The sequence below is a fragment of the Labrus bergylta genome, chromosome 15, assembly GCF_963930695.1.
Source record: "Labrus bergylta chromosome 15, fLabBer1.1, whole genome shotgun sequence".
NCBI lineage: Eukaryota > Metazoa > Chordata > Actinopteri > Labriformes > Labridae > Labrus > Labrus bergylta.
The window spans coordinates 11,357,740-11,380,413 of record NC_089209.1 but is presented as its reverse complement, the minus strand read 5'-3'; the positions used below and the strand labels follow the sequence as shown (position 1 = coordinate 11,380,413).

Below are 22,674 nucleotides of genomic sequence, written 5' to 3'. Positions count from 1 at the left end.
GATGAATGAAGTATGTCTTATCTTATCTTATTAACTCTTTGAACTTCTATTTACAAGCTTGGAAAAAAAAAATATCAGCCTAATTATTAAATAATTTGTGCTTTCAAATGAACAAATTACACACGTATAAATATGACCTCAAAATAGTTCATCCACATACTTCAAAATTGACTCTCTTTGTTGTTTAAAGCGGGATTAATTCACATGGAGGAACTGAAATGAGATGTTGCTGCTCTGACACTGGAGCAACGGAGTTCTCGCGAGATTTCAGGTTTGCTGTCACATGATTCTGTTTGGCGATAACCAGGAAATCATGAGTTGTTAGGGCTGAAAGAAGAAGAAGAAGAAGAAGTAGAATACACGAGTTATTTGTCGTTTCCACCATGGCTTCTCGTAAAACGTGTCTGTATTTAGTTGTATTTATGTTGGACACTTACGCTTCCGTGCGTAGCGATGAAGCACCCGCTTCTGGTGCTTTTGCGGTCAACTCGCCTGTGTTTAAGCCCGCTGCGAGCTCCGTGTTCTCCGTAAACATGCTGTCTTCTTTCCCTGAAGAGCTGGAGGTAAGTGAGTACTGCAACAACCTGCTCCACCTATTTGGACAGCGATACGTCGGTTACGTGAACTGCCTGGTCCCAGCTGCTCGACCTGTCAAAGTGTGTCAGAACTGCTACTCCAGCTACGGCAGCCTCACAGAGACCTATTTGAACATCTCAGACCAGGTACGTGCATGGAAACAAAATCCCTGTTGTGTGTTTGAGTTCACATTTTCTACAGTCTGCCTGCATGAAGAAGACCAGGCCGCTTCTGTCTCATGATCACGAGTCATGGGGATGTGCCCACTTTCAAGGAAGCAGGCATTCATCATGACTCTATTTTAATAGCATGCTCAGTTTGTACTGTGTAATGGAATAAAAAAACAAAAAAAAGTGTGATTAAATGTGCCTGTGTCCTCAGATGGGTCCTGATAATGAGACCTGCAGGGACAGCCTTCTGCGTAGTGATCGCCTAATGCTGGTGTATGTGCTGTACAGCAATTTGGAAGACCTCTGGACAAAATCAGACTGTAAATGTAAGTTGTGGTTTTTTTTGCAGCAGGAATGTAAAAGCACTGATTGTTTCTGAAGTGCACTTACGTGTGAATTACTTTGGATTAGATCTGTGTAAAATAAATTTGTATTTTGTGCCTGAGTATGAACTTCTGACTTGTGTACAAAATACATTGGTGCACATTTGTACGCAGAGGTCAAAGGTTTGTTTCATTGGTTAAAACTCTTTGTGTTTTAGGATAGTCAAAATGAGTAGGGCAGGGGCTGCTGCTTATTTCCATTATTGATTAGTTATAGATTAGCCTATAAGTTTCTTAACAGTCAGAAAAAAAGAATGAGTGATTTCCTAAAGTCTAATTCTATAATCTTATTATGCTATTGCTGCAGCTCCAGTATGTCTTTATCCACATTTTCTTAAACAAGGTTCAAATATTGAATGTATTAAAAAAACAAACAAACAGTAAATGAGGTTACGAGGTGACGGCATCAGAAACAACTGTCGTGTGTCTGAATTCATTGTCCGCTTTCATTTAATATATAGACCTCAGCTGATGGTTGTTTTGTCCCCCTTTTTGCAGCTTGTATCACTAAAGGATATGAGAGCCTCACCAATGACACTCTGTACTTCATGGACATCCTTAACCACACTCTCTCCTGCTTTGAGAAGTATTCACCGGTATGTATGAATTAGGAATGATGCCTGTATTGCATTGGTTTATGTGGAGAAGCTAACATGCTGTCTGTTCTTTTTTTTGCTCCTCACAGGGGAACCATACAGAGCTCTGCAAAAGCTGTAAGACCACATACAGTCAACTGAACGACCTGTACAGCGGCATGGAAAAGAATCAGACCTTGTGTATCGACTTAGAGGACGCGGTATGTTTGTCAGTGGCAGAGATTTATAAAAAGGCCTCCTCAAGGTGGGATTAAAGAAAGTTGCTCCCCCTGGAGCCAAGACCATTAGAAAGATCTTCAGGGTGGTGACAAGATATAATTGATTGTTGATTAAAATTAGCACCAAAATTCATGAATTATTATGCTTGAAAGGTCACTCTTGATCTTTAATGCAGCACAATATCAAAGCTTAATAGTTGTTTGAGAAGTGATCAACCGCATCTCTCTGGTTTCAGATGAATGTGACACGCAGACTGTGGAGTAAGAACTTCAATTGTTCGTTCCCTCGTAAGGAGACGGTGCCTGTCATCGCCGTGTCCAGCTTCATGCTCTTTCTGCCCATCATCTTCTACTTGAGCAGCTTCCTTCACTCGGAACAAAAGAAACGCAAGCTCATACACCGTGAGTAATCAGCTTAATTCGCCCATTGTCACACAGAGATTTTATGACGGGGTTTGGGAGTCTTTGTGGAGGAGGACGGGGGACGGGGGGTTGACTGACTGTGATATTAGGGATGGATGAGAGCGGGTTCAAGGTTGCTCTAAAGAGGAGTTGGGGATAAAAAAAAAGCTCTGGATCATAGAGAGGGTCGGAGGATTATTTTTTAAATCTGTGTGTTGGAGTATGATAACTGGTTTTGTAGGTATTGGGCAAAGTGTGGATGTGGTTTGGGGGCGGGGGTGTGGCAAATGGCTTCTGATGGTCGAGGACAAATTAGGCATGTTTAAGAAACACTCACACCAAGAACTACTCTTTCTACAAGATCTGTGGTACCTGATTCTAATTCAGTTTAAGAGGGATTTATAAGAAAACACTTATTGAAGGGGCACCAGATAGCCTAGTGGTTATGTTTAGCGCCCCATATACGGAGGCTTTAGTTCTTGTTGCAGCGGCCACGGGTTCGAATCAGGCCTCAGCCTTTTGCGCCTTTTGCGCCTTTTGCTGCATGCCCCCCCCCCCCCTGCTCTCTCCACCTAACATTTCCTGTCTTTCTTCAGCTGTCCAATCCAATAAAGGTGAAAATGGCCCAAAAAATACAACATTAAATATTTTTTTAATTATAATGCATGATCAGAAAAGTTGATATGACTTTGCAGTTGTATTACAATTTTCAAAAACTGTCAAAAAAAGAACAATAAAACTATTAACCAAGGCTTCTGGCCGGCCAGAAAGCTACATATGAATTGTACCTATGATCAAACTAAATGGCAGACTTTACAATCATTTGAAATAATGCTCTAGTTCTAAATGTGCTATTACTTTCCTTTCATTGTGTAAATGAATTCTTTTCTCACAGGTGACTGACTGACACGTGTTTTTAATATCACACTGCTCAGTTCACTGTGAAGGACATGGTTGTCTTTTGAAACAATAAAACCATTACAAGGACACTTTACTTGGAAATTCTGTTTTGAGTGAAACAATTCGGAACACTTCCAGGAGTATTAAATCCCTGACCTGCAGCAGAACTGAGCTGCTGCTGCGACCTGATGTAGAAGTCAGTATTTCTGATAACTTATGCGTCAGGGTCAGGAAAGCGTTCTGCGAAGGAAAATGACTCCCAAGTCCCAACCTCATGATCTCAGTGCTTTGGATTTGCAACAAGTTACTGTAGTATTCAGCAATTATTTCCTAGATTCTTACCATGGAAACAAGCATCTTGGGTCAGAGTTAGCATAAGGGTCAGATTACAAAATGTATATGAACACTTTGCAGACTGAGCAGGCAGTGTTGGTAGAGTCAAAACGGGTTTGGACAAAGAGACTTTGTTGAGTTAAACTTGTATGTCTGACATGTAGAATAATGTAAATTCTGTCTTTGCAGATACGAACAAATACTCAAATATGAACATTCAGGACAAACAGAACTGAAGAAGAGACGGATGATGACTATGAATGGAGGTCGCCCTGGAGAAGAATGACTTCACCGTCTTGTGCCTGAGGTTTGAATGACTTCAATGAATGTTGAGGACTCAACGGTATTGCACTTTACCAATTAGTATTCAGAGGATCTAGATAAATGAAAATGAAAGTAAAAGACTCCTGGCATTACAACTTTTGATTTCATTTCCTTCAAACCATCTTCCATAATACAATGAATTATGCTGGAACTCTGATTTTCAGAGAATTTTTTTGGCAGTAATTAACATAGGAAAATAATAAATTATTCACAGTGGATGTTTGAATCCTCTACTTTACAGTTTATTATCGGCTTTATTTAATGACATTTTGTGACATTTGGATCTCCACACAGCGGGACCAGAAGTGTATATAGATTTTTTGAGAGTGTGAACCAGATGTTTGCTCACGTAGCTACATGGTACACTCCTAAATCCTCACACAGATCTCAACCTCTCCTGCCTTTCGACTCATTAGCAATCTGCATCCTGCTGTCTGAGACACACGAATGAGTGAGTGGCTTGAATACTGTGTGTGTGTGTGTGTGTGTGTGTGTGTGTGTTAGTGTGTTTGTTAGTGTGTGTGTTGCGTGTGTGTGTACTCTATATGGGTTGAGTAATGTTTTTTTCTGTCTCTAATGTACCAATGTCCCGAAAAGAGCTGCGAAAAAGAAGCACTTGATGTCCATTAGTGGTGACATGTATCTGCTGTAAGAAAGGGGGGGGGGGTGTGCACATTTGTTGGGAGGGGGGGATGGGGCATATAAAGACATAACACACATACTTTAAGAGCACTCCAAATCACCACACTGTGATGTTACTGGTTTTCCAGTTGTTTTTCTGCTGTTGCATTAAGCTTCTAATGTGCTTTGTTGTCGTTTTCCACTGCTGTTTAACTTAATTTGTTAAGGGTTTGCGACTTCTCATGATGTTGAATTCTCCTCTTTTATGAGTAATGAATTGATGAAGAATAACCCTTTAACTAAAGCAATCGCTGTGAAGTTGTTTCAAGACTAATTCTTCTTCACAAATAAACCTGTGTACGTCAGAAACACCCTGCAGCTGTGTGTGCTGTTATTTGACCCATTTGGTCTGATTTAATTCAATGACTCTACTTCTATTGCCTCTAATATTTACATTGAGAATTATTAATATATAACTCTGTATCACTTGTTTCAGATTGCAATGCTGTTTATTTGCCTTTATTTATCAAAGTGAAGCTGCTTTGCTTAAAAAGCATTAAAACACATGCACAACAACAACACATCATTTTTCAAAATAATTAACATAAAAATCGGATAAACATTAGAAAAGCATCATGTGGGGGGCTTATACAGGACACTGACTGACAATTAAGGATGTATTTCAGACCTTATGATCACAGCTTATCAACCAGCCAAATGCTGGACAAAGAATGTGTTGCATCTTTTTGTCCACACTCTGAAGTTAAAAATGTTATTTTCACAGAGTTTTAAGGGATCTGGAATGATCTTCTGGGCTAAACGCAATGTGTGCATGTCTGTCATATTAGCACAACTGTGTATTGGGCTTCCATATTATATCTTGCGACCTTGTCGAACAACTCACAATGACCATACTCTTGTATGATATGTATAACTTTTGTATAATGCAATTGTAGGGATGAAACTCCCAAAACAGCCAGGGGGTCAGTTTAAACAACTTCAAAATAGATTAGAAAAGAAAGCATTTTTTTTTGCTGTTGCACATTGTGCAGTGAAATCTGTTGTGCATTTTTTAAAGCAAAAATAAAATTCACAATGCAAAGATCTGTAGCTACACATACAATTGTCACAAAAAAAAAGAATAAAAATAGCTCTTATAAATCTTTATAAATAGATAGGTGTTGTCTCCAACAGCACAGTGGTGACTGCAGTTGTGCCTAATGAGTCCATGTTTTAAATCTGTTTCTTCAAACAGGAGGGGCCCTTGTTCCCAGGTTACGTGGCCTTGTGTTGATCTCGCAACAAGGTTTTTTCCCTCCGTCATTAGCAGCTAATCTAAATGTGGGATAAAGATACTTGGCCGAATAATCGCAGCAACACATCCGTTAAACTCCTTTGGCTTTTTGGTCTTGTGGAGCGCAGCCACTGCTGGCCATCAGCGGCTCAAAGAGCATTACGGAAATGCCGAGTCATATGATCCGGTTGCGGCCAGCAGCAGAGCCGCTGAAAACTAAAAACACGGCCCTTTGTCATCCGCGCTCGTGTGCTCAAGAATGACAGCTTTGATTCCCGTTAAGCCTCGTTGCTTTCCTGAGGCACACCGGGTCCTTAAGCGGGGCTGAAAGTCAGAGAAAAACCTCCAGGCCAAGTGGACCTGAGGCCGCCACGTGAACGAGAGAACTGATGGAAAAGCTGCAGTTCCTCCTGATCCTCTGACTTTTAGGCAGGGCTGAAACTAATAGTTCGATTTTCTACTTATTATACCTATACTAGCAATGCCTAAATCTGGTAGCAAGTGCATATTCATTCACAATTTCACTAAAGTGACATACCACTGCCTTAAAGCTTTTCAAAGTTGTCTCCATTTAGTGTTTGCAGATTTCTAATCATTTAAGTGGTGCTCTTTCTGCATGTCACTCTACTTGAGTGTGTGAGCTTCAGTTTGCAGAACATTTAGTCAATGCAAAGATGACTGAATTGAGAAATACATCTTTTTATAAATTGCATGGTGCAGAAACGCTGAAGAGAGCTTTTTATGTTATTGCACTTATCAAGCCAGCGCCTCAGCAAGCCAGCGCCTCAGCCACAAAGCAACATGCGGAAGTGTGGAGTAGAAACTTGAAACAGAGTAGGATAGTAATAATGTACATTTTGACATGAACTGCATCAGATTAAAAAATGGCCATAGCTTAAAACTTGGATGACACATTTCAAGCACTTTACATAGGCTACTGCTGGGCAAGTTTTGGAAGGGGCACTGATTAGTTGATGAAAATTGATGCATTTAAATTGTAAATACAGAAAAGGTAATAAAGTGTTAACAAAATGCTGGAGAGAAAAAGTGGAGTAGATGTCATTCGTATACATCAAGAATCTAAGTACCTCAGAACTATGAGAGAGTATGGTGCTATAGGCTTGATGTACTACACATCATGTGTCATTAAGGATGCATCATCTCTTGCAACAAAGTAGCATTATTATTTTTTGTTGCTTGCAAAATCTTTTACATTTCAGGAACGGAAATTTAGCTGTCGCATGTGTATGTGCATACAATAACTTTTAAAACAACTCTCCACATTTAAATCAATGCTTTCCTTTTATAGTAACTGTCACTATAACGTCTGCATAATTTGCGTTAAAAGTGATAAAGTTTAGAAGCTGGAGTTTGTGTCAGTGTGAGTCCTGTACTCACACTCAGTACAGTTTAAACAAATATATATATATATTTTATGTGAAGTTGTTGGCGCTACATCTGGCATAAATATAGTATCTTAGTGTCCTTGTCTTTGGTCCCCAAATATTCTCTTTTATAGACAGAGGCTGCTTTAATGAAATAATCTATTTTTCACTCTGTATAAGAGAATGTTTTTTTTTATTCTTCTTTCATATTACAGGTTGTACACTGTATTAGCCACAAAGCTAAATACATTGATTTGTGGAGGATACAGTATTTCTATTTGCACCATCTCACTGACCTGAGTACAGTGCAGCAAAAAAAAAAAAAAAATCCAGCAGTAATCACGGCCTAATGCCATGTATAATTATTGTACACCTAATCCAATCACAAAGAGCTTTGACAGTATAAAATGACTTGGGGCATAATTCTGCTGTGAGTGTGTCAGTTTAGGTGGAAGAAATTAATATGATTTTGTAAAGCGACTCCTTTCCTGAACACCGCTGCCTGCTCCACTTCTCTGCTGGATTAAGAGGGAAAAAATGTGCTGAGGTTTGTGTTAAAAACAATGAAAATCTCAGATATTGTGAGCAGACTTTGCACCAAAAACAGAAATGACAAAACACATAATGACATTAGCCTTCAACCCCATTTAGCCTGCCCTGAGTACTGGAATTATCCAGATTCTAGTCAGTTTTCTCTATAGTTTTCTCTAATTTTTTAGTAAAGATGTGTTTTCCTCTGTATGTAGAAGGCTTTATGTGTCAATATTACATTTGATTTTTTTATTGCGACCTCACTTTTCATATTCTGAAATAGTGCAAAACCTAGTTCTTCAATTTGTATGAGTTCTACATCACACCATTATGCAGTTAATGTTGTTCAATACAATTTTGCTTTATTCACAGTAGCTTTGAGAAACACTTTGAAGCTATATTACTTCCACTTCTATTTTTTACATTTTACTCACACAGTCAAAATGGACCAAACCACAAGTTTAATGTGCACACTCTAGCAGCAGCGTTCTGCATAGCTTAATTGTTAAACCAAATACCTGAATGCAATAATCCAATTAAATGGAAACATCAGCAAAGCTCAGGGACTTTACTTTACCGACCAGCATTTACTCTAAGGAAAAAATAAATGACAACATTTTATTCAAAAATCCGAAATCAAACTGTTTTAATAAATGCATTTTTTTTCTTGAAAGAGTGAAAAAGTAATAATCTCAAATCCTCTAAAAAGACGGTTTCTGGATTAAATATTGATATTCTGTGCAGATTTCTTTAACCAAAATCAAGAAAAGTCTCTGAAAACTCATGGACATCAAACTTCTGTCATATCAAATCCTATGTGCAAACATTTCCCCTTTCTCATTCGTGTTAAGCTGTCATAATGTGCGAACGGGTTAGTTGACTTTTTTTTTTTTTTTTTTAAAGCTGAGGGGGTCTTAGAGCTGGAATGTTTGAGTATACCGACTAACGCTGGACTGAGGGATGTTGATGGCCACACAGTTGTTTCCTCTCATCATAAATGAAGCCTACCAGAGACAATGAAGTGGCCTCCAATTCACAGACCCTGAGATCAATTTAGTTTCTGCAACAATCGTCGTGGCCAACATATGAGAGATTTGTATTTTTCCCTCCAATAAAAGCGTCTTTGTCTCTTTGCATCCTTGTTTTTTCAGTGTCCCTCACTCTCTCTTAGCAATATTTAAAGGTTTAGAGGTAACATGTAATCCTGTTTGCAGTAGTTGCTCCTGCAGATGACAAAAACGTACTTTTTCACGAGTTACCTTCAGACAAGGTTGGAGTTTTTCACATTTGATGGAAGAGTGAGGGGATGCTCTTCATGTTGTTTCTTTTTCCAGCCTTCAGTTTTACGTTTATTCAATTTAATTCTTGTTAAATTACTGATTTGTTCTTTGACAAGGTCATGACCTCCTCCAGACTATATTCCTCTGAATTTTTTGCTGTCATCTAAATTAACCTCCTTTCTTGTTTTAACAGTCCATCCTTTGAATGTCTCCTTAGTTATTAAGAAACTGTTAGTCAAGACTTAAGTTGTTATGCAAACCCCCACCACCACCAACACTCTAATCTGTCAGTTAGTTAGGCTCAGATTATGCACCTCTCAACCCCTGAGTGATGAATATGATGCTTTGTTGAAGAGGGAGTAAACATATGCCCCCTCTGAGCACACACACACACACACGCACACATACACACACACACACGCACACACACGCACTCACACACACACACTCTTAAAGAGCATATGCAGAGTGAATGGGGCTTATTATACACCTGTGAGAGGGGTCAAAGTCTGTCAATCCCTGGCTTATTGTATTATGATAGATTATAGAATCACTCTAATGGCAGTCATTCAGTTTGTAATCTCAGCAAGCTTGATGCAAAAGCACTCAGAGTTCCAGCTAAGGGTCTGTTGAAAAATAAGGCCTCTTCCTAATTCATTGCTTTACTTACCCCCTCTTTCACAAAAGGTCTTATGACAAGTCAGCTGTTGGTGACATCACAGATGCTGGATCAGATGTCAGAAACCTTTGCTGGCTGACTTACATCCATTGTGGATCAGCCGCAAGCTAGGGCACTTGAGGCCAAAAGAGCGGTGAGGTGCCCACAGGGGGGAGAGGATGAGGGCGAGTGCTGCCAAGAAGCAGAACGGGAAAGGTCTTAAGGGGGCACTTCTAAGGGCAGAAACATCTGACCCATGTGTTGGTTCGTCTTTGTGGACAACTGAGGGTGCCCATCTTGCCATCAGCTTGAGAAGACATTTATCATTTATGAGGAGGGGATGTGCTTGAATGAAATTTCTAGGTTTTGGAGTAGTTTATTGTCTCGGACAGCACCTATGAGAAAGAGATGCATGTCTCACAAAGCTGCATTCATTTCACAACTGCCTCTTGTCAAACGCAAAACATTTCAAGGGGATTAGTTTGTGATACCTGAGTAGGACTTTGATCACAACACTATAGTGCCACCTTAAGTCAGCTTCTGAACATAACATTAAAGCTATACATAAGCATGTCATTTTGCTTTAGCTCGTAGGTTCCTAGGTGTAGACATATTTACTGTATGAAAATAGCAATTATACTTGTATTCTTATAAAGTTTTAATTGCCTGCAAATAGGCCTATATTCTATTATTACAAGGTTTGTTTTGACAATATTCTTAACCTGTGTGTTAGCACTATGAGTGCTGCTTTTGTCTATCAGTGTTTATGTTTGGGATAAGTTACAAAGTTGCAGACAGTATAGGCCCTACTCCCCTTTAAAAAAAAACGTAATGGCATTCAAATACCTCGCTTTTAAAACACTAATCAAGAAATAAGCGAATCCTGCCATTAAAATGTTGTTGTTTTGGAGAAAGTAAAACAAACTCATAACCGCTCATTTGTTTGGAGACAAGATTCGTCCACTAGATGGCAGCACAAGGCTATGTATGATAAATCAATGATCCAGACGAACAGTATTAGAATGCTGTATAAAACAGGCCGACTCGAACAAAAAGGCTGACAGCAAACCACTTCATAATAAAGGCATATTCGTCTTTTTGTTGTTGTTTAGGCCTATATAAAGATTGCATGGCTCTGAGGTTTTAAGCTCCTCAAAGGCACTCTGCTGTCGTGGCTCTGTCGTCATAGCAACGTTTAACAAACGGACCGCGGCGACACAGACCTGCTACTGTTTATCTTCTACTTTACAACACCGCAGCACTTTTACACAACCTAATCTTGATATGGAGGAAGTTGACAAGGATCAAGAGGAGGCGAGTGAACCCGAAAACCAACAGGATACGAGAGGGTAACTTGCTATCGTTATCTTAAAGTCACTGATTCACCTCTACCTTTAGTTAACATTAGACTACAGGCTACTTCCTCTCATGTGCTTTTGCTTCAATTAAAAAGGCTAATATACTGTACAAATAGCAATGGGTTTATTCAATTCATACCCTGCAATTTTACAGTCTTTCATTCTAATTCATTATTTTTTTCTTTCAAATACAACCTTTAAAATGAGCACACTGTCTGTCGTTAGGGCCTCTGAGAAGTTAGAGGAGAAGTCCTGCAGGAGCCAGCCTCAAGAGGAGCAGGTGGAGGAGAGTGAAGAGGTTTGTAAGAGTCTGTATCTATTTCATTTGTCATTTCATTTTGATTAATGTACTGGCGTGTTAATTATTCATTAGTTAATCAAGCTGTTTGTAATGTAATTGGTTTCTGGGGTGATTTCATCTGCTTTTTTCTATTCATCCCAAGTTATAATTTTCAGTTATTTGACTTTAAAGGGGTAAGGAAAATGTGTTCATTTCATTTCATGTTTTTATACAGCTCATGACCATATTACATGGTATGGAGCACAAGCAAAACACAATAATAACAAAACAAAGCAATAGACCACGGCATGATCAAATTATAACAACAACAGAACAACAGAATCAAACACCCACACTTCCAAAAATGTCAAGAAGCCTTTAACTGTATAACGTCAGTTAAAACTTTCAGTGTTTGGGGTCCTTGACATGAAGAGAGCAAATATCCATGCTCCCAACAAAGCGCCACCACCACCATAAAAAAACGATACACAAGTAATCTGTTACTAATTATGATTACAGTTGTAAGCATACACATCACAGTTTTTGACCATTTAAAATACTGGAAATACTTGAATAAATCATATATTTTGCAACTTTGACTTTTTCATTTCCTTGGAAAATTCTCTGGTGAACTCCAAAACATGTAGCTGATATAATACTTCAGATGTCTTTACTCAAACTTTTGAAGAAATACACAAAGTTATCATTAAATGAGCTCCATCCTTTCAATATTCACCAAAATTGGGCTAAATATAGGAGGAAATGTGATGAATCAGCCAAAAATAGCATACAGCTATAGTACATTATTGTTGTTATTGTGAGCTGCAATTTTACTTGTTTGAAATGTGTTCACTAACATGCACTTAAGAAGGTATATCTCATACAAACAGAAGTGCCACAACCTGTATAAGAACTGTCCTCCTTTATATCAGATAGTTACTCCTCAGAGGATACTCAACCTTCAGAGAGATTTGCCGACCTTGGTGACAAACATCCAAACTGCAGCAGATGCCAAAGAGTCAATGCGAAGGACGGAGCAGGAGAAAGCTCGCCGATTAAGGTTCCACTTTTTTTGTCCAATTCCTCACTTCTGTCCTACACCAGAACCCAATACCACATAGTTTGTCTACCTAGTTGCTAAATTTACTTTATACACTCTTTTTGCCCATTTGTTTTATCATCTTGTGTTTACCAAAGTATTTTTTTTTCTGGGCTCAGATTGGAGCGGCTGGAGAATGATGCCAAATCCTGCGAGGAACATTTTGAGGAGATCACCAAAGGGTGGCTGTTAGCAAATCAGAAGAGGACCCCTCAGGAGCTGCAGGAAGCGCTGAACAACCAGCAGAAATTATGTTCTGCTCTCATAGAGGACAAGAAGAAACTCAATAATGAGCTGCAACAGGTACATCCATCCGTCCGTATGTCCATCTATCCATTATTGTCATTATTATTATTTGTGATGTTATCCCTTGTCTTCTGAAATCTGAACAGGAGCTGAGGGTTGGAGATGATCGCTTTGTTAAGGACTTGAGGAAGCATGCAGAGGAGCGGGACCTAATGATGGAGAGGATGGAGGAACAGATCAAAACACTGACAAAGGAGTACAGGGAGGAGCTGGCCCAGTTGGAGGTAAGAGACTAGTGGCCTGTTGCACCAGCTAGTCCTGTGTTAAGTTTGGATACACAGCCCAGTCTAAACCCAAATTTGAAACTTGTTAGTTTGTAACCTAAGTTGTGTCAGAGTTTGGTTGCACCAAAGAGTCGTAAGGTTCAAATTAGGGCGTAAAGTCCAAACGAACCAAAATATTGTTGGAGAAATTACCTTTTAACTTCATGTGTCAAATCAGTGAAAAGCATTTTTCTTAATACAGTCTTTGTTGAATAACGCCTTAATCTGCTAGTGCAGATACATCAAGTAGTAAAATGGTCAACTACGGAAAACAGAAACAGCATTATAAAAACAAAGTCATCCTACATTTCGAAGGGATGTAATCTAATGGGAGAACTCACTGTCAGTGCCTTTAAGCCAATCTAACCTCAGCTCCACCTCACTGCTCCAAGTTATTCCACCTTTTAAAACAATACACCACGACAGCAGTAGGGAGGACTGTACATCTGCAACAAATTAGATGTAAGATTGAAGTTGTAAGTTCTGCCTACATTCGTTTAATGTCAGCTGGTGCATCACCTTCAATGTAAGTAGTCGTTAACTGGTCCGAAAATAGAAATGACACAAAGCCGGCCGATCCTGTGCCAAAAAAAGCTTTAGAAAATGAAAATTTGTTAGCATTAACATTGTGAGTTTGTTTGCATGCCAAAGATAGCTCAATGTCCTGATGATCCAAAGTTTAGCCTCCCAGAGCTATAAGCATGAATATACTCTGTTTGTCTTGTCACAGTTGTCTTGTTCACAAATGGTTTCACTTGTGTTGTTCATAGGAAGTTTATCAGCAGGAGAGCGAAGTCTTACTCATGAAAGACAAGAGGGAATGGGAACAAGTCATGAAGAGACTTTTGGACAAAAAGGTCAGCCCTACTGAAAGTATAAAACAACACACTGTCTCAAAAACTCCTCAATCCTACTTTGTGATTAATCATATTGTGCATATCAACTCTGTGTGTAATGACATCTACTCTGCTGTACACTTTGTTTAGCAGGAGAGGCAGGTGCAGAGGCAGAAGGAAGTGGAGGAGCATCAAGTGAAAATGCACACTGTGATGTTGAAGTCTTCTGACAAGCTTAACACCTTCCAGTTAGAACACAGTGAAACGTTTCAAGTAAGTACAAATATTAATGTCTAGCACCATATTTGTATCTAGTCATTTGCTTGTGTTACTGTGTCTATTACATTAAACACCTCTCCTGATGAAACCAGCTTTTGATGGACTACTTCAGAAAAGCATGGGATATTGAAGACAGTTGTTCAGATTGTGATTTCCAAGAACGAAAGTAACGATCATTCACTATTTCATCAATCAAAGCCCAGTTTTTGAGACGTCCTCTTCTTGCCTCTGCAGGTTCTGGAGAGAAAGTGTCTACATTTTGACACCACCAGCGAGCTTGCACGTCTAGAGCAGGAAAAGCAGAAGTATGATGTGCTTTTACACAGATTCAACCTGACACAGATGAAGAGCAAGACCGTCAGGTAGTGCAGATTACTTCACAAAGACACACAGGACCTGTTTGCCCCTGGTATTAGCAGGCCTCCTGGGGGATCAGATCACTAAAGGACAGCCCTAATGGTGGTCTGGGAGGCATTTGTCCAAATGACTACGGCTGAGTGTTTATGTGTCTGTCCTTGGCTCCATTAAGGGAACTCCTCTCCCCATATTCACAACAACAATCACCTGTAGTAACTGACAACTTTTGCACCAAAATGACATCCGTTGGAGCGTGAGGATACATTAGTTTTATAACTATAAAGAGTACTGTAAAGAGTCTCCAGCCTGCAGTGGAGTTCAGAACTAACTGATAAATCATAGAACAGTAGAAGAACATCAGACTTAAAGGCAGGGTTGATAATTTTCAAAAACTAGCATGATTTTGAAAGTAGCATTCCCTCAGTGCTTCGTCTGAACCCACCCCCTCCCCTCTGTGCGCCATCAAAAGCCACGCCCCTCACTTACATGCACAAGCGCCATTGGTCCAGAAGCGGACCTCAGCTCATGCTTTGAGTGTGGGCTCGTGCATGCATGGGGTAAAGGACGAGCAGGGAGCTAGGGATGCGTGATTGGTTAATCAGTTTGGTACCTCGTGGCGTACCTTGTTTCTCGTGGAAGTTTTTTCAGGCTTACAACTGCTACAGATGACAGATTTTCTTTGTTCCTTTTTGCAGAGCATGAGTTATTAATGTCTGTCAGGAGCTAAAGACAATTTCAACCAAAATCTTAAAATGTGTATCAGGAGAAAATTACCAACCCCCCCTTTAAGTTTTATATCACTTCATGACTTCAGTCAGAGATCAGCCACACCCTCTTTGGTGCTTTGGCGAATGAGCCCAGCTCTCTGGCTTGCTCTGCAGTGTGTCTTCATCACATTTTATTAATCGTTTGATTAAAGGCTTATAGAAGTGAATGAGGTGCCATGTTTATTTACACATAAAGTGGGAACAGCTGTACTTAAAGCCATCTACGTGTGATTGGATCTCTCAGGTCACATCCATAATACCAGGTTTAAACAGCCGAACTTACTCTGCATTATAATTCATCCACTCTGTGTTAATCAGGGATGGTTTTGTGTTTCAGTCTGAAAACTGAGATAAAAAATCTCAAGGCTCAATTTAGCAGCCAGGAGGAACAGTTTGCAGCGAGGAGCCGGCAATTGCCTGAACACTACAAACGCAACATCCAGCAATACGAACAAGCACAGAAGAAAATAAAGTGAGTCATTATCAATTTTATTTATTTATTTATTTCATGTTTATTTGTATAGGGACAAGTATGGAGGATGTAAACCGTTGCCACAGACTACAGCATTTATAGCTAAACTAATTTGCAATTTCCCATCCCTAGATGGGCCTTTAAAATACATGAATATCAACAACAAATACACAAAAAGCTGGACCGAACAAGCACAACAATAAAAGACTGACAGGTTTTGATGAACCTTGTGTTAATGTGTGATTTGTTATTTCTGATACATGAATTGTCTCTTCTCTGCAGGCACTTTGCAGGCGCCAGTGTTAGAAAATTTGAGCAGATGTGGCTGATGATTGAAGAAGAGGTGAAGCAACTAGTTGATAAAGTTTTAATTATAGACTCGCTGATCTGCGAGCAGTCCCTCGGCATAGCTTGGGTGCGACCTAATTTGCCGTTCATGGAGCAAACCGATCCCACCCAAAAACAGGCCCAGAGCTCCACCCACCAAGCTGTCGGCAACATAGACACTTCACAGGGTGGTCAGAGGATGATGGACGCCTCAGTTGGGCCTACTTTAGAGACTGATACCGATATCATAAACGTCAACGCTTACAAGGAAGCAAAAGCAATGCAGAGTGAGAGTGCTGAAGACGAGGAGGAGGGGAAATTGACGAATGAAACTCTAAAAAAAGTGATGGAGCTGCTGTGTGATGAGGCGGTGAGAAATAAAGATTTGTTTGGTAGAGCAACACTTTATCAAGTAGAAGTTTGCACAGAAGAAAACACAATGTGTCACCATTTTTGGATCACAATCACAAGCCACAGTAGTGCAGCCACTGCCCATAGTAAATAAATATTCTGACATATAATCCTTTAACTAAACATAAGATAAGAAAAACATTGATGTTAGAAATAAGTGAGGCTGAGGGATGCTGATTGAAGGTTTTTGTTACTTTTGGATAGAGCCAGCAGACTAGCATACTGACATAGGAGTTGTATGAATCTTCTTCTCAGCTAACTCACGGCAAGAGAGCTAATTATAATGTTATAATAAGGTTACTCCAACCAAATGTTTCCCTTCCACCTGTCACAGGGTTTCCTGTTGGAGGACAAACTCCTGAACCTGCTGGATCCTCTGGAGAAGGAAAAACAGACCGTAGTGAAGCTGGGCTCCCTCCTCTCAGTGAGTCAGTGTTTGGGATGCACCAGCATGTTGTTGGACAGTAATGAGCCCATCCTGAATAAAGAAACATTGTTTTCTCTTCCAGGCTTTAGGCATCAAGGTGGAAGAAGTTCACAGACTGGCTCATTTCTTATTGAAGTACAAACCTCAGCAGGCAGAGCAGACTGAGGTAAGGAGGGACACAGATAAGACTTGCAATATGCAATCATTATTTCTGCATTTCTACTAGTTTTTTTATTTGCCTACAGGATGTTTGTAAAGAGTCGCATGAGTCCATTAGCAAGGATGAAGAAATGGGGACCAGCTGTAGGAGGCATGTGACCTCTGAGCTCATTGATCCAAACCATGTTTTGCCTGCTCTGAAGAGCTTCCTCGCACAGCATGTGAGATCCAGGTAAGACCACAGTTATATCCTGAAAAAAGACATTTGTTAATATGATTAATTTGAAGCTAAGGCGGTCTTTATCGATGAATATTTTCTGCTGTGTGCCTGCGGAGAGTTCAGTTATATCCTGAAAAAAGACATTTGTTAATATGATTAATTTGAAGCTAAGGCAGTCTTTATCGATGAATATTTTCTGCTTTGTGCCTGCGGAGAGTTCAAGCCCGCCAACATCTCAGTTTTCAGCATGTAGCAGCCCGGGATCCTTCAGAGCTTGAAGCCTATTGGGAGAGCGTGGGCAACATCATCTCTGAGGACAAAGTGGACCTCTGGGAAGCTGCAGAGAGAGAACTGAATCAGTACCAGTGAGTAACAGCAACAAACACACACACACACATGCAAAGCAAACATCCCTCTGCAATCAAATAAGTATTTTCTTCTTCCGGCGTTCCCAGTGTGGTCCTGACGGAGATCTCTGAGCTCATTCCAGAGACTCAGAGTCTGGAGCAGCAGAACGCAGAGCTGCGGATGCTGCTGCAACAGTCTCTACAGTCTATAGTAAGGGAGTTTGTTTTTTATTTGCGTTTAATAGTTCTATTGTGTTTGTAAAGCTGTTCTCCAGATATTTAGTAATGGTACAGGTTGAGGACCTCCACTGCAAAAATTAAGATAACCAAATACTAAGAAGTATTGTGCATGAAGTAATAGTATTAGTATATTTCTACTCATATAAGTTGATTAGGAAACCACCAGAAAATTCACATCAATAAGTGACATATAAGTAATAATTGAATATTTCATCTAAAATGACCTACTTTCTTGACCCAGCTTCTTAAAAGAGACCTTTTGCTTTTCTCCCTTCATTACAGTTACAAATGGAATATCTTAGTGTTTTGTGAAACATAAGCAATTTTGAAGACTTAAACTGGAGGTGTTGGGCTCTGAATCTCTCTTTTTTTACTGTTTTATGCATGTTTGAATTCACATATGAATTTAAAGACAGCCATGCATCTACAAAACCAAACAAATGATTGTGCCTCTTTGGTAGCGTCTCATAACTCTGTCTCTCTGATAGGTCAACACAGAGCTGGAGATGCCCTTACCCTAAACTAACATGGAATAAGCAGAACTGGGACACTACTCAAAGGACTGGAACTCAGTAAATAAATAAAGCTTCTACTGCATCATGTTGTGCTTTCAGTCTTTATTTTACAGCTGCAGTAGAAAGAAATTGGTAGAGCAGTGAATAACATCCCCAGTACATATGGTGATATAGGGTACAATGTAAACACACTAGCACAGAGTCATACAGTGGTTTTATCCCGCAGTGTGGAAGAGCTTGTGGCTGAGCTCTGACGGCAGAGAGAAGAAGAGCAGAGCAACAAAGAGCAGGCCCAGCACAGCAGCCAGCAGCAACACGCAGTGGAGCCTGTAGTTCCTCCAGGCCAGGATACACAGTGTCCTCGCTGGGCTCAGCAGCCACGACATGCTGCCGCTGGGGCGACTGGACAGAGAGATTCAGAGTAAGACAGCTGTTGTATTATTGCAAAAAGTACTAAAGATGTACCACATCTGGTGAAAGAAGACTCACAACTCTCATTTCACCTTCTCAATCCCTGACAGTGGAAGTAAAAAAAAGACCACCAGGGGGCAGTGTGTGAACACTATAATTACATATCGCCTGTAAAAATAACAAAGCAAACTTCAATAGCAAACAGTGGCAACATCCAGCATTTAGAGCAACACTTGCGTTATATGATTGGACGTTGGATTTAAGATTATTGTCAATTATTAAATCTCTTTTTTCAGTCTCCACCAACTACAAATCTTTCAAGTCTGCATTTGCTCAGTACTGCCCCCTTGAGGCCACCTAGGACCGTTTCCCATGAATTGGATAAGCAAGCGCCAAAAGAAGCTAAATCTTAAGCTAGCTTCTTAATGATCCAATGTGTTCTCATGCTTGTTGCTCAGTCATTTACAAACTGAAGATACTGAACTGTGGGCAGGGAACCCTGTTATTTCACTGAAACATGTTTTAAAGCTTTGTAGACAGCAGAATTTGGTGGTAACTATCTGAGGATATGTCACTACAAAGGAGGGAATGTGATTCATTGTTTTTTAAATAAAAAGACAATAGCGACTTGGAGAATCTAAAAACATGAAGACCATGGAAATCGGTTTATTTCAAATTGCCAAAACAGACAGAAAATAAATATTACACACTTTTAAACAGATATATAAACACAGATTCATTGTAAAAACAGGCAAGTTCAGTGCAAACATTAACTCTGTAAATTGGTGAAACAGAATCACAGACTGTAACACAAATGAGGTCAAGCAGGCAAATTTGAAACGGAGTAACAGACACTGCAAACAACGCCGACTGATTCAAAGATGGATTCAGAGTTTTGTGAAATAAACCGTACTTCCTTTTACAGCTTCACTCAAGTGCACTTTAATCATATTTATACATTAACTGTAATGTTAAAGACAACAGGGTAGTTCATTTGGATTTTCATGCCAACACACATGACCTCTGTGGTCAGTTATCACAATGATGCATGCATATTGACATTTTGGTAGATAACAGCAGTAACTGTGATGTTTTTGTTGCTTTAAAGGACTTATAAGTCAGATTAAGTCAAACAGAAAAGTGCAAATCATTTCTGTGATTCTGGTGTGCAGGTTTTAACAGTGGGGATTATCATAGTGAGCTGCGGAGCATTTATATGCAAAGATATTTGAATAATGATGAAGTGTGCATCACTGAAAGACTGCTGAGCTGTGCTTGTCTTGTACCATATAATTATAAAAAGGATCAAATATATTAATGTATATATATATATTTTTTAGTTTGCAAATTCTGTTTGAACGAAGTCTAACTGTGTTGCTTTGATTCAGGAGATTAAATATGCATTAAGTCTGTAAAGATATTGAAATCATTTGGAAGTTATCTTGACCTTTGTCTCATTTTAATCTAAGGGATTTAATTAGGAAAATAGACATCTTTGTTTTTTTCTTCATCATATTCTTTAAGTGTGCAAATGTCGCAGATCTCAATATTTAAAAGAAAAGTTCACACTTATTATAACCCCCTACATATTATCTATGAGCAGTATATAAACATAGAATACATGTAATTGTAAGCTGATACATGTGGCTGGTGCATACACAGATAAAAGAACATATTTAAAAGCTCTAGTGTTATAATGTAAAACTGGTATCCACAGGAGAAGTTTTCATTCACAGATGCTGTACATTAATAAACACATCAAAATACCATATCAGCTTACAACTACATTCAATGTTTATATAGTGCTTATTCATTCTAAATAAGGGTTGATAGAGCCAAGTGCTACCGAAAACATTGTTCATTTAATTTCTATTTATCTCAACACTTTAGCTGGAATGGGAGATCTTAAAGCATCACTCGAAATGAACGTCCATGCAATCATCTGACCACCAACACAACACTTGGATTTAGCTTGATAAACTGTTTAAACAGAAAAAGAAACATTCAGAGTCATGTAACAACTCGAGCGGCAAATGATTGCTTTTGAGTTCAGTTCAAGGATGGAGTCCAGATTCTGAACGTTAGATTTGATAGGATGCTGCAGATTGGATGGAGGAGTAGACAGTTAGTGGAAAAATGTCTTTTGAGGAGGGGTCAGCGTCTCTTCTAGGTAATGGGAGGTGCTGTTTAGGATGATCAGAATGGAAAACAGAGGAGGAAAAGTATTGCAATTGGATCTCTAAAGTGCCTCCTCCTCCCTCTGCCTCCCCCCCCCTGTGAGCGAGACTCCTTGTACTTTTTGTCTCCTCCATCCAACCTTCCATCTTTCCGGGTGGTCGTCCCCTTTTCCCTCCCACCCTCCCTTCCTCTCTCTCTCTCTCGACTGGCTTTCAGGCCCCTAGCAGCTTCTTGACGAGGTAGCCCGGCATGCTGTAGAGGAAGAGGCCCAGCATGATGAGCAGCAGCATGGCCAGCACGATCTTGATGATCAGCCACTTGTAGCGGTTGCAGATCAGGTAGCGGATGGCTTTCAGCGGGCTCAGGAACCACAGGAAGGTGGTGTCTGGCCGACTGGAGGCAGTGAAATATGGAGAAGGTGTATAAGTGAATGAAGGAGTGAGTTAATGGAGGGTGAGTGGATGGGAAAAGGGGAGAAAGAGATGTGATGTAACATGGGAGAGTAAAAGAGAGAGAAAACTGGCATTAGTGGTTAGTAAGCCAGGTAATAATTATTAGTTTTCACTACAGCATGCTTCACATTTCTACCAATCCAACATTACGTAGGACCAAAAGATCACATCACAGTGTAAAAGTTAAAAGAATAAAAAGCACATTGAATATGCAGATAAAAATGGATTGATGGATGAATGACCAACACTCCCAAACTCAGGTTTTTCTACAGATGTATTGTCTGACCTTTTTGGTTACTCTATCCAGTCATTGACTTGCATCTCTAAAAGCCATTTTTCAAAAACACACTCCTGAAAATATCTAGATAGATCTCTATCTAGACTGCTCCTGAAATTCTCTGGTGCTGCCTGTTCACATATGCACCTCACAGAATAAAGAAAGTATTTGCCTTTATATGACTGCAACTTGTAGTTGACAGTATCAACATCAGAGAGGAGACATATCATAATGGAGAACAGAAAAACATAATGCAGCCGTTCAATAACGTGCACGGAGATTGCAGCGGTCTTGTGTATACATTTTCTGCACTGTGTACCGCTCTCAGGATATAAACGTCACCACCCTGTCCCACTCGCTTGAGGGGATTTCTCCGGATAATATCCTGCTGTGTTCTCACATCAGCTCACTCAGACTTGCAGACTGAGGAAATAATACAAGAGGGCTGGCAGGTAAGGTTGGGTAAAGTCAGAGTGAAATCTGTGGCTGTTTGCATTCACACATGCAGCTCCTCCTGCAAATATCAGGATCTTTTCAGAAGTCTTCTGCAAGCGCGAAAGCACTTCTAGGGGAAAGAGTGAATCCAAAAGCCTCTAATCATTTTATAGAATTTCAACTAAATTTAACTTCATTATAAAGACACAGTATGCCTGTTTTTTCTTCTTCTGTTGAATGTATTCCAATGTTATTGAGTCAATGTAACATAACTAATGTATCATTGCTTTATGAATGATAATGACACTCCTGATATGTCTTTCTAACCTAACACTGTGTTCATGACATGTTGGAGTTAGAATAATTAAGAGACTTGTAAATAGTGTTTACATTCACATCTAAGTTGTACTAACTAAATCAGACTTTTCTGGATCCTAGGATACAGTATGTCCAAAATGGCAGGTAATAAAAACAGAAGAGCATGAAAGTCAAAAATACAAGCCGGCCTGTGGTTTAAAATGTAATCAAGCTTGAATATTATGTTAAATCATCAATGCAAGGTATTTTTACACACCATGCAACACACC

The 22,674-nt window shown here is 39.6% G+C and overlaps 3 protein-coding genes across 16 annotated transcripts in view; 2 read left to right on the top strand and 1 right to left on the bottom strand.

The window, feature by feature from the left end:
• The first annotated feature begins 282 nt into the window (after window positions 1–282).
• ostm1 (osteoclastogenesis associated transmembrane protein 1) lies at window positions 283–4,894 on the top strand. Its single transcript, XM_020632872.3, has 6 exons — window positions 283–722; window positions 958–1,072; window positions 1,628–1,725; window positions 1,815–1,925; window positions 2,180–2,345; window positions 3,768–4,894. Exons 1-6 carry the CDS (start codon window positions 384–386, stop codon window positions 3,812–3,814), a joined length of 876 nt encoding a protein of 291 aa, XP_020488528.1. The 5' UTR covers window positions 283–383; the 3' UTR covers window positions 3,815–4,894.
• A 5,826-nt stretch (window positions 4,895–10,720) lies between these two features.
• Window positions 10,721–18,552, top strand: drc1 (dynein regulatory complex subunit 1 homolog (Chlamydomonas)). 2 transcript variants are annotated; one of them, XM_065963850.1, is made up of 16 exons: window positions 10,721–11,020; window positions 11,255–11,327; window positions 12,242–12,369; window positions 12,528–12,711; window positions 12,801–12,938; window positions 13,748–13,834; window positions 13,964–14,086; window positions 14,327–14,454; window positions 15,554–15,688; window positions 15,971–16,385; window positions 16,761–16,850; window positions 16,936–17,019; window positions 17,099–17,244; window positions 17,472–17,597; window positions 17,688–17,790; window positions 18,308–18,552. In XM_065963850.1, the coding sequence occupies exons 1-16, from the start codon at window positions 10,956–10,958 to the stop codon at window positions 18,338–18,340; spliced, it is 2,058 nt and encodes a 685-aa protein (XP_065819922.1). In that variant the 5' UTR covers window positions 10,721–10,955; the 3' UTR covers window positions 18,341–18,552. The 2 variants fall into 2 exon arrangements, with proteins under 2 accessions (XP_065819922.1, XP_065819921.1); XM_065963849.1 differs by having other exon boundaries at window positions 17,448–17,597.
• An 826-nt stretch (window positions 18,553–19,378) lies between these two features.
• otofa (otoferlin a) overlaps window positions 19,379–22,674 on the bottom strand; it is an 82,746-nt gene continuing 79,450 nt past the window's right edge. For 8 of the 13 annotated variants that reach the window (XM_020632847.3, XM_020632848.3, XM_020632851.3 and 5 more), the window contains one exon: window positions 19,379–21,316. In XM_020632847.3, the coding sequence (XP_020488503.1) occupies window positions 21,136–21,316 (181 nt within the window). In that variant the 3' untranslated portion in view covers window positions 19,379–21,135. The remainder of the gene's footprint in view (window positions 21,317–22,674) is intronic. The other 5 variants (XM_020632850.2, XM_065963848.1, XM_020632849.2 and 2 more) reach the window with 1 other exon arrangement.

Bases quoted from the DNA above. Each gene is read 5' to 3' on its own strand.
- ostm1 (XM_020632872.3), top strand. From the start codon at position 384: ATGGCTTCTCGTAAAACGTGTCTGTATTTAGTTGTATTTATGTTGGAC. The intron at 723-957 runs GTACGTGCATGG...CTGTGTCCTCAG, and splicing joins ATTTGAACATCTCAGACCAG to ATGGGTCCTGATAATGAGAC. The intron at 1,926-2,179 runs GTATGTTTGTCA...CTCTGGTTTCAG, and splicing joins GTATCGACTTAGAGGACGCG to ATGAATGTGACACGCAGACT.
- drc1 (XM_065963849.1), top strand. From the start codon at position 10,956: ATGGAGGAAGTTGACAAGGATCAAGAGGAGGCGAGTGAACCCGAAAAC. The intron at 15,689-15,970 runs GTGAGTCATTAT...TCTTCTCTGCAG, and splicing joins CAAGCACAGAAGAAAATAAA to GCACTTTGCAGGCGCCAGTG. The intron at 17,020-17,098 runs GTAAGGAGGGAC...ATTTGCCTACAG, and splicing joins AGCAGGCAGAGCAGACTGAG to GATGTTTGTAAAGAGTCGCA.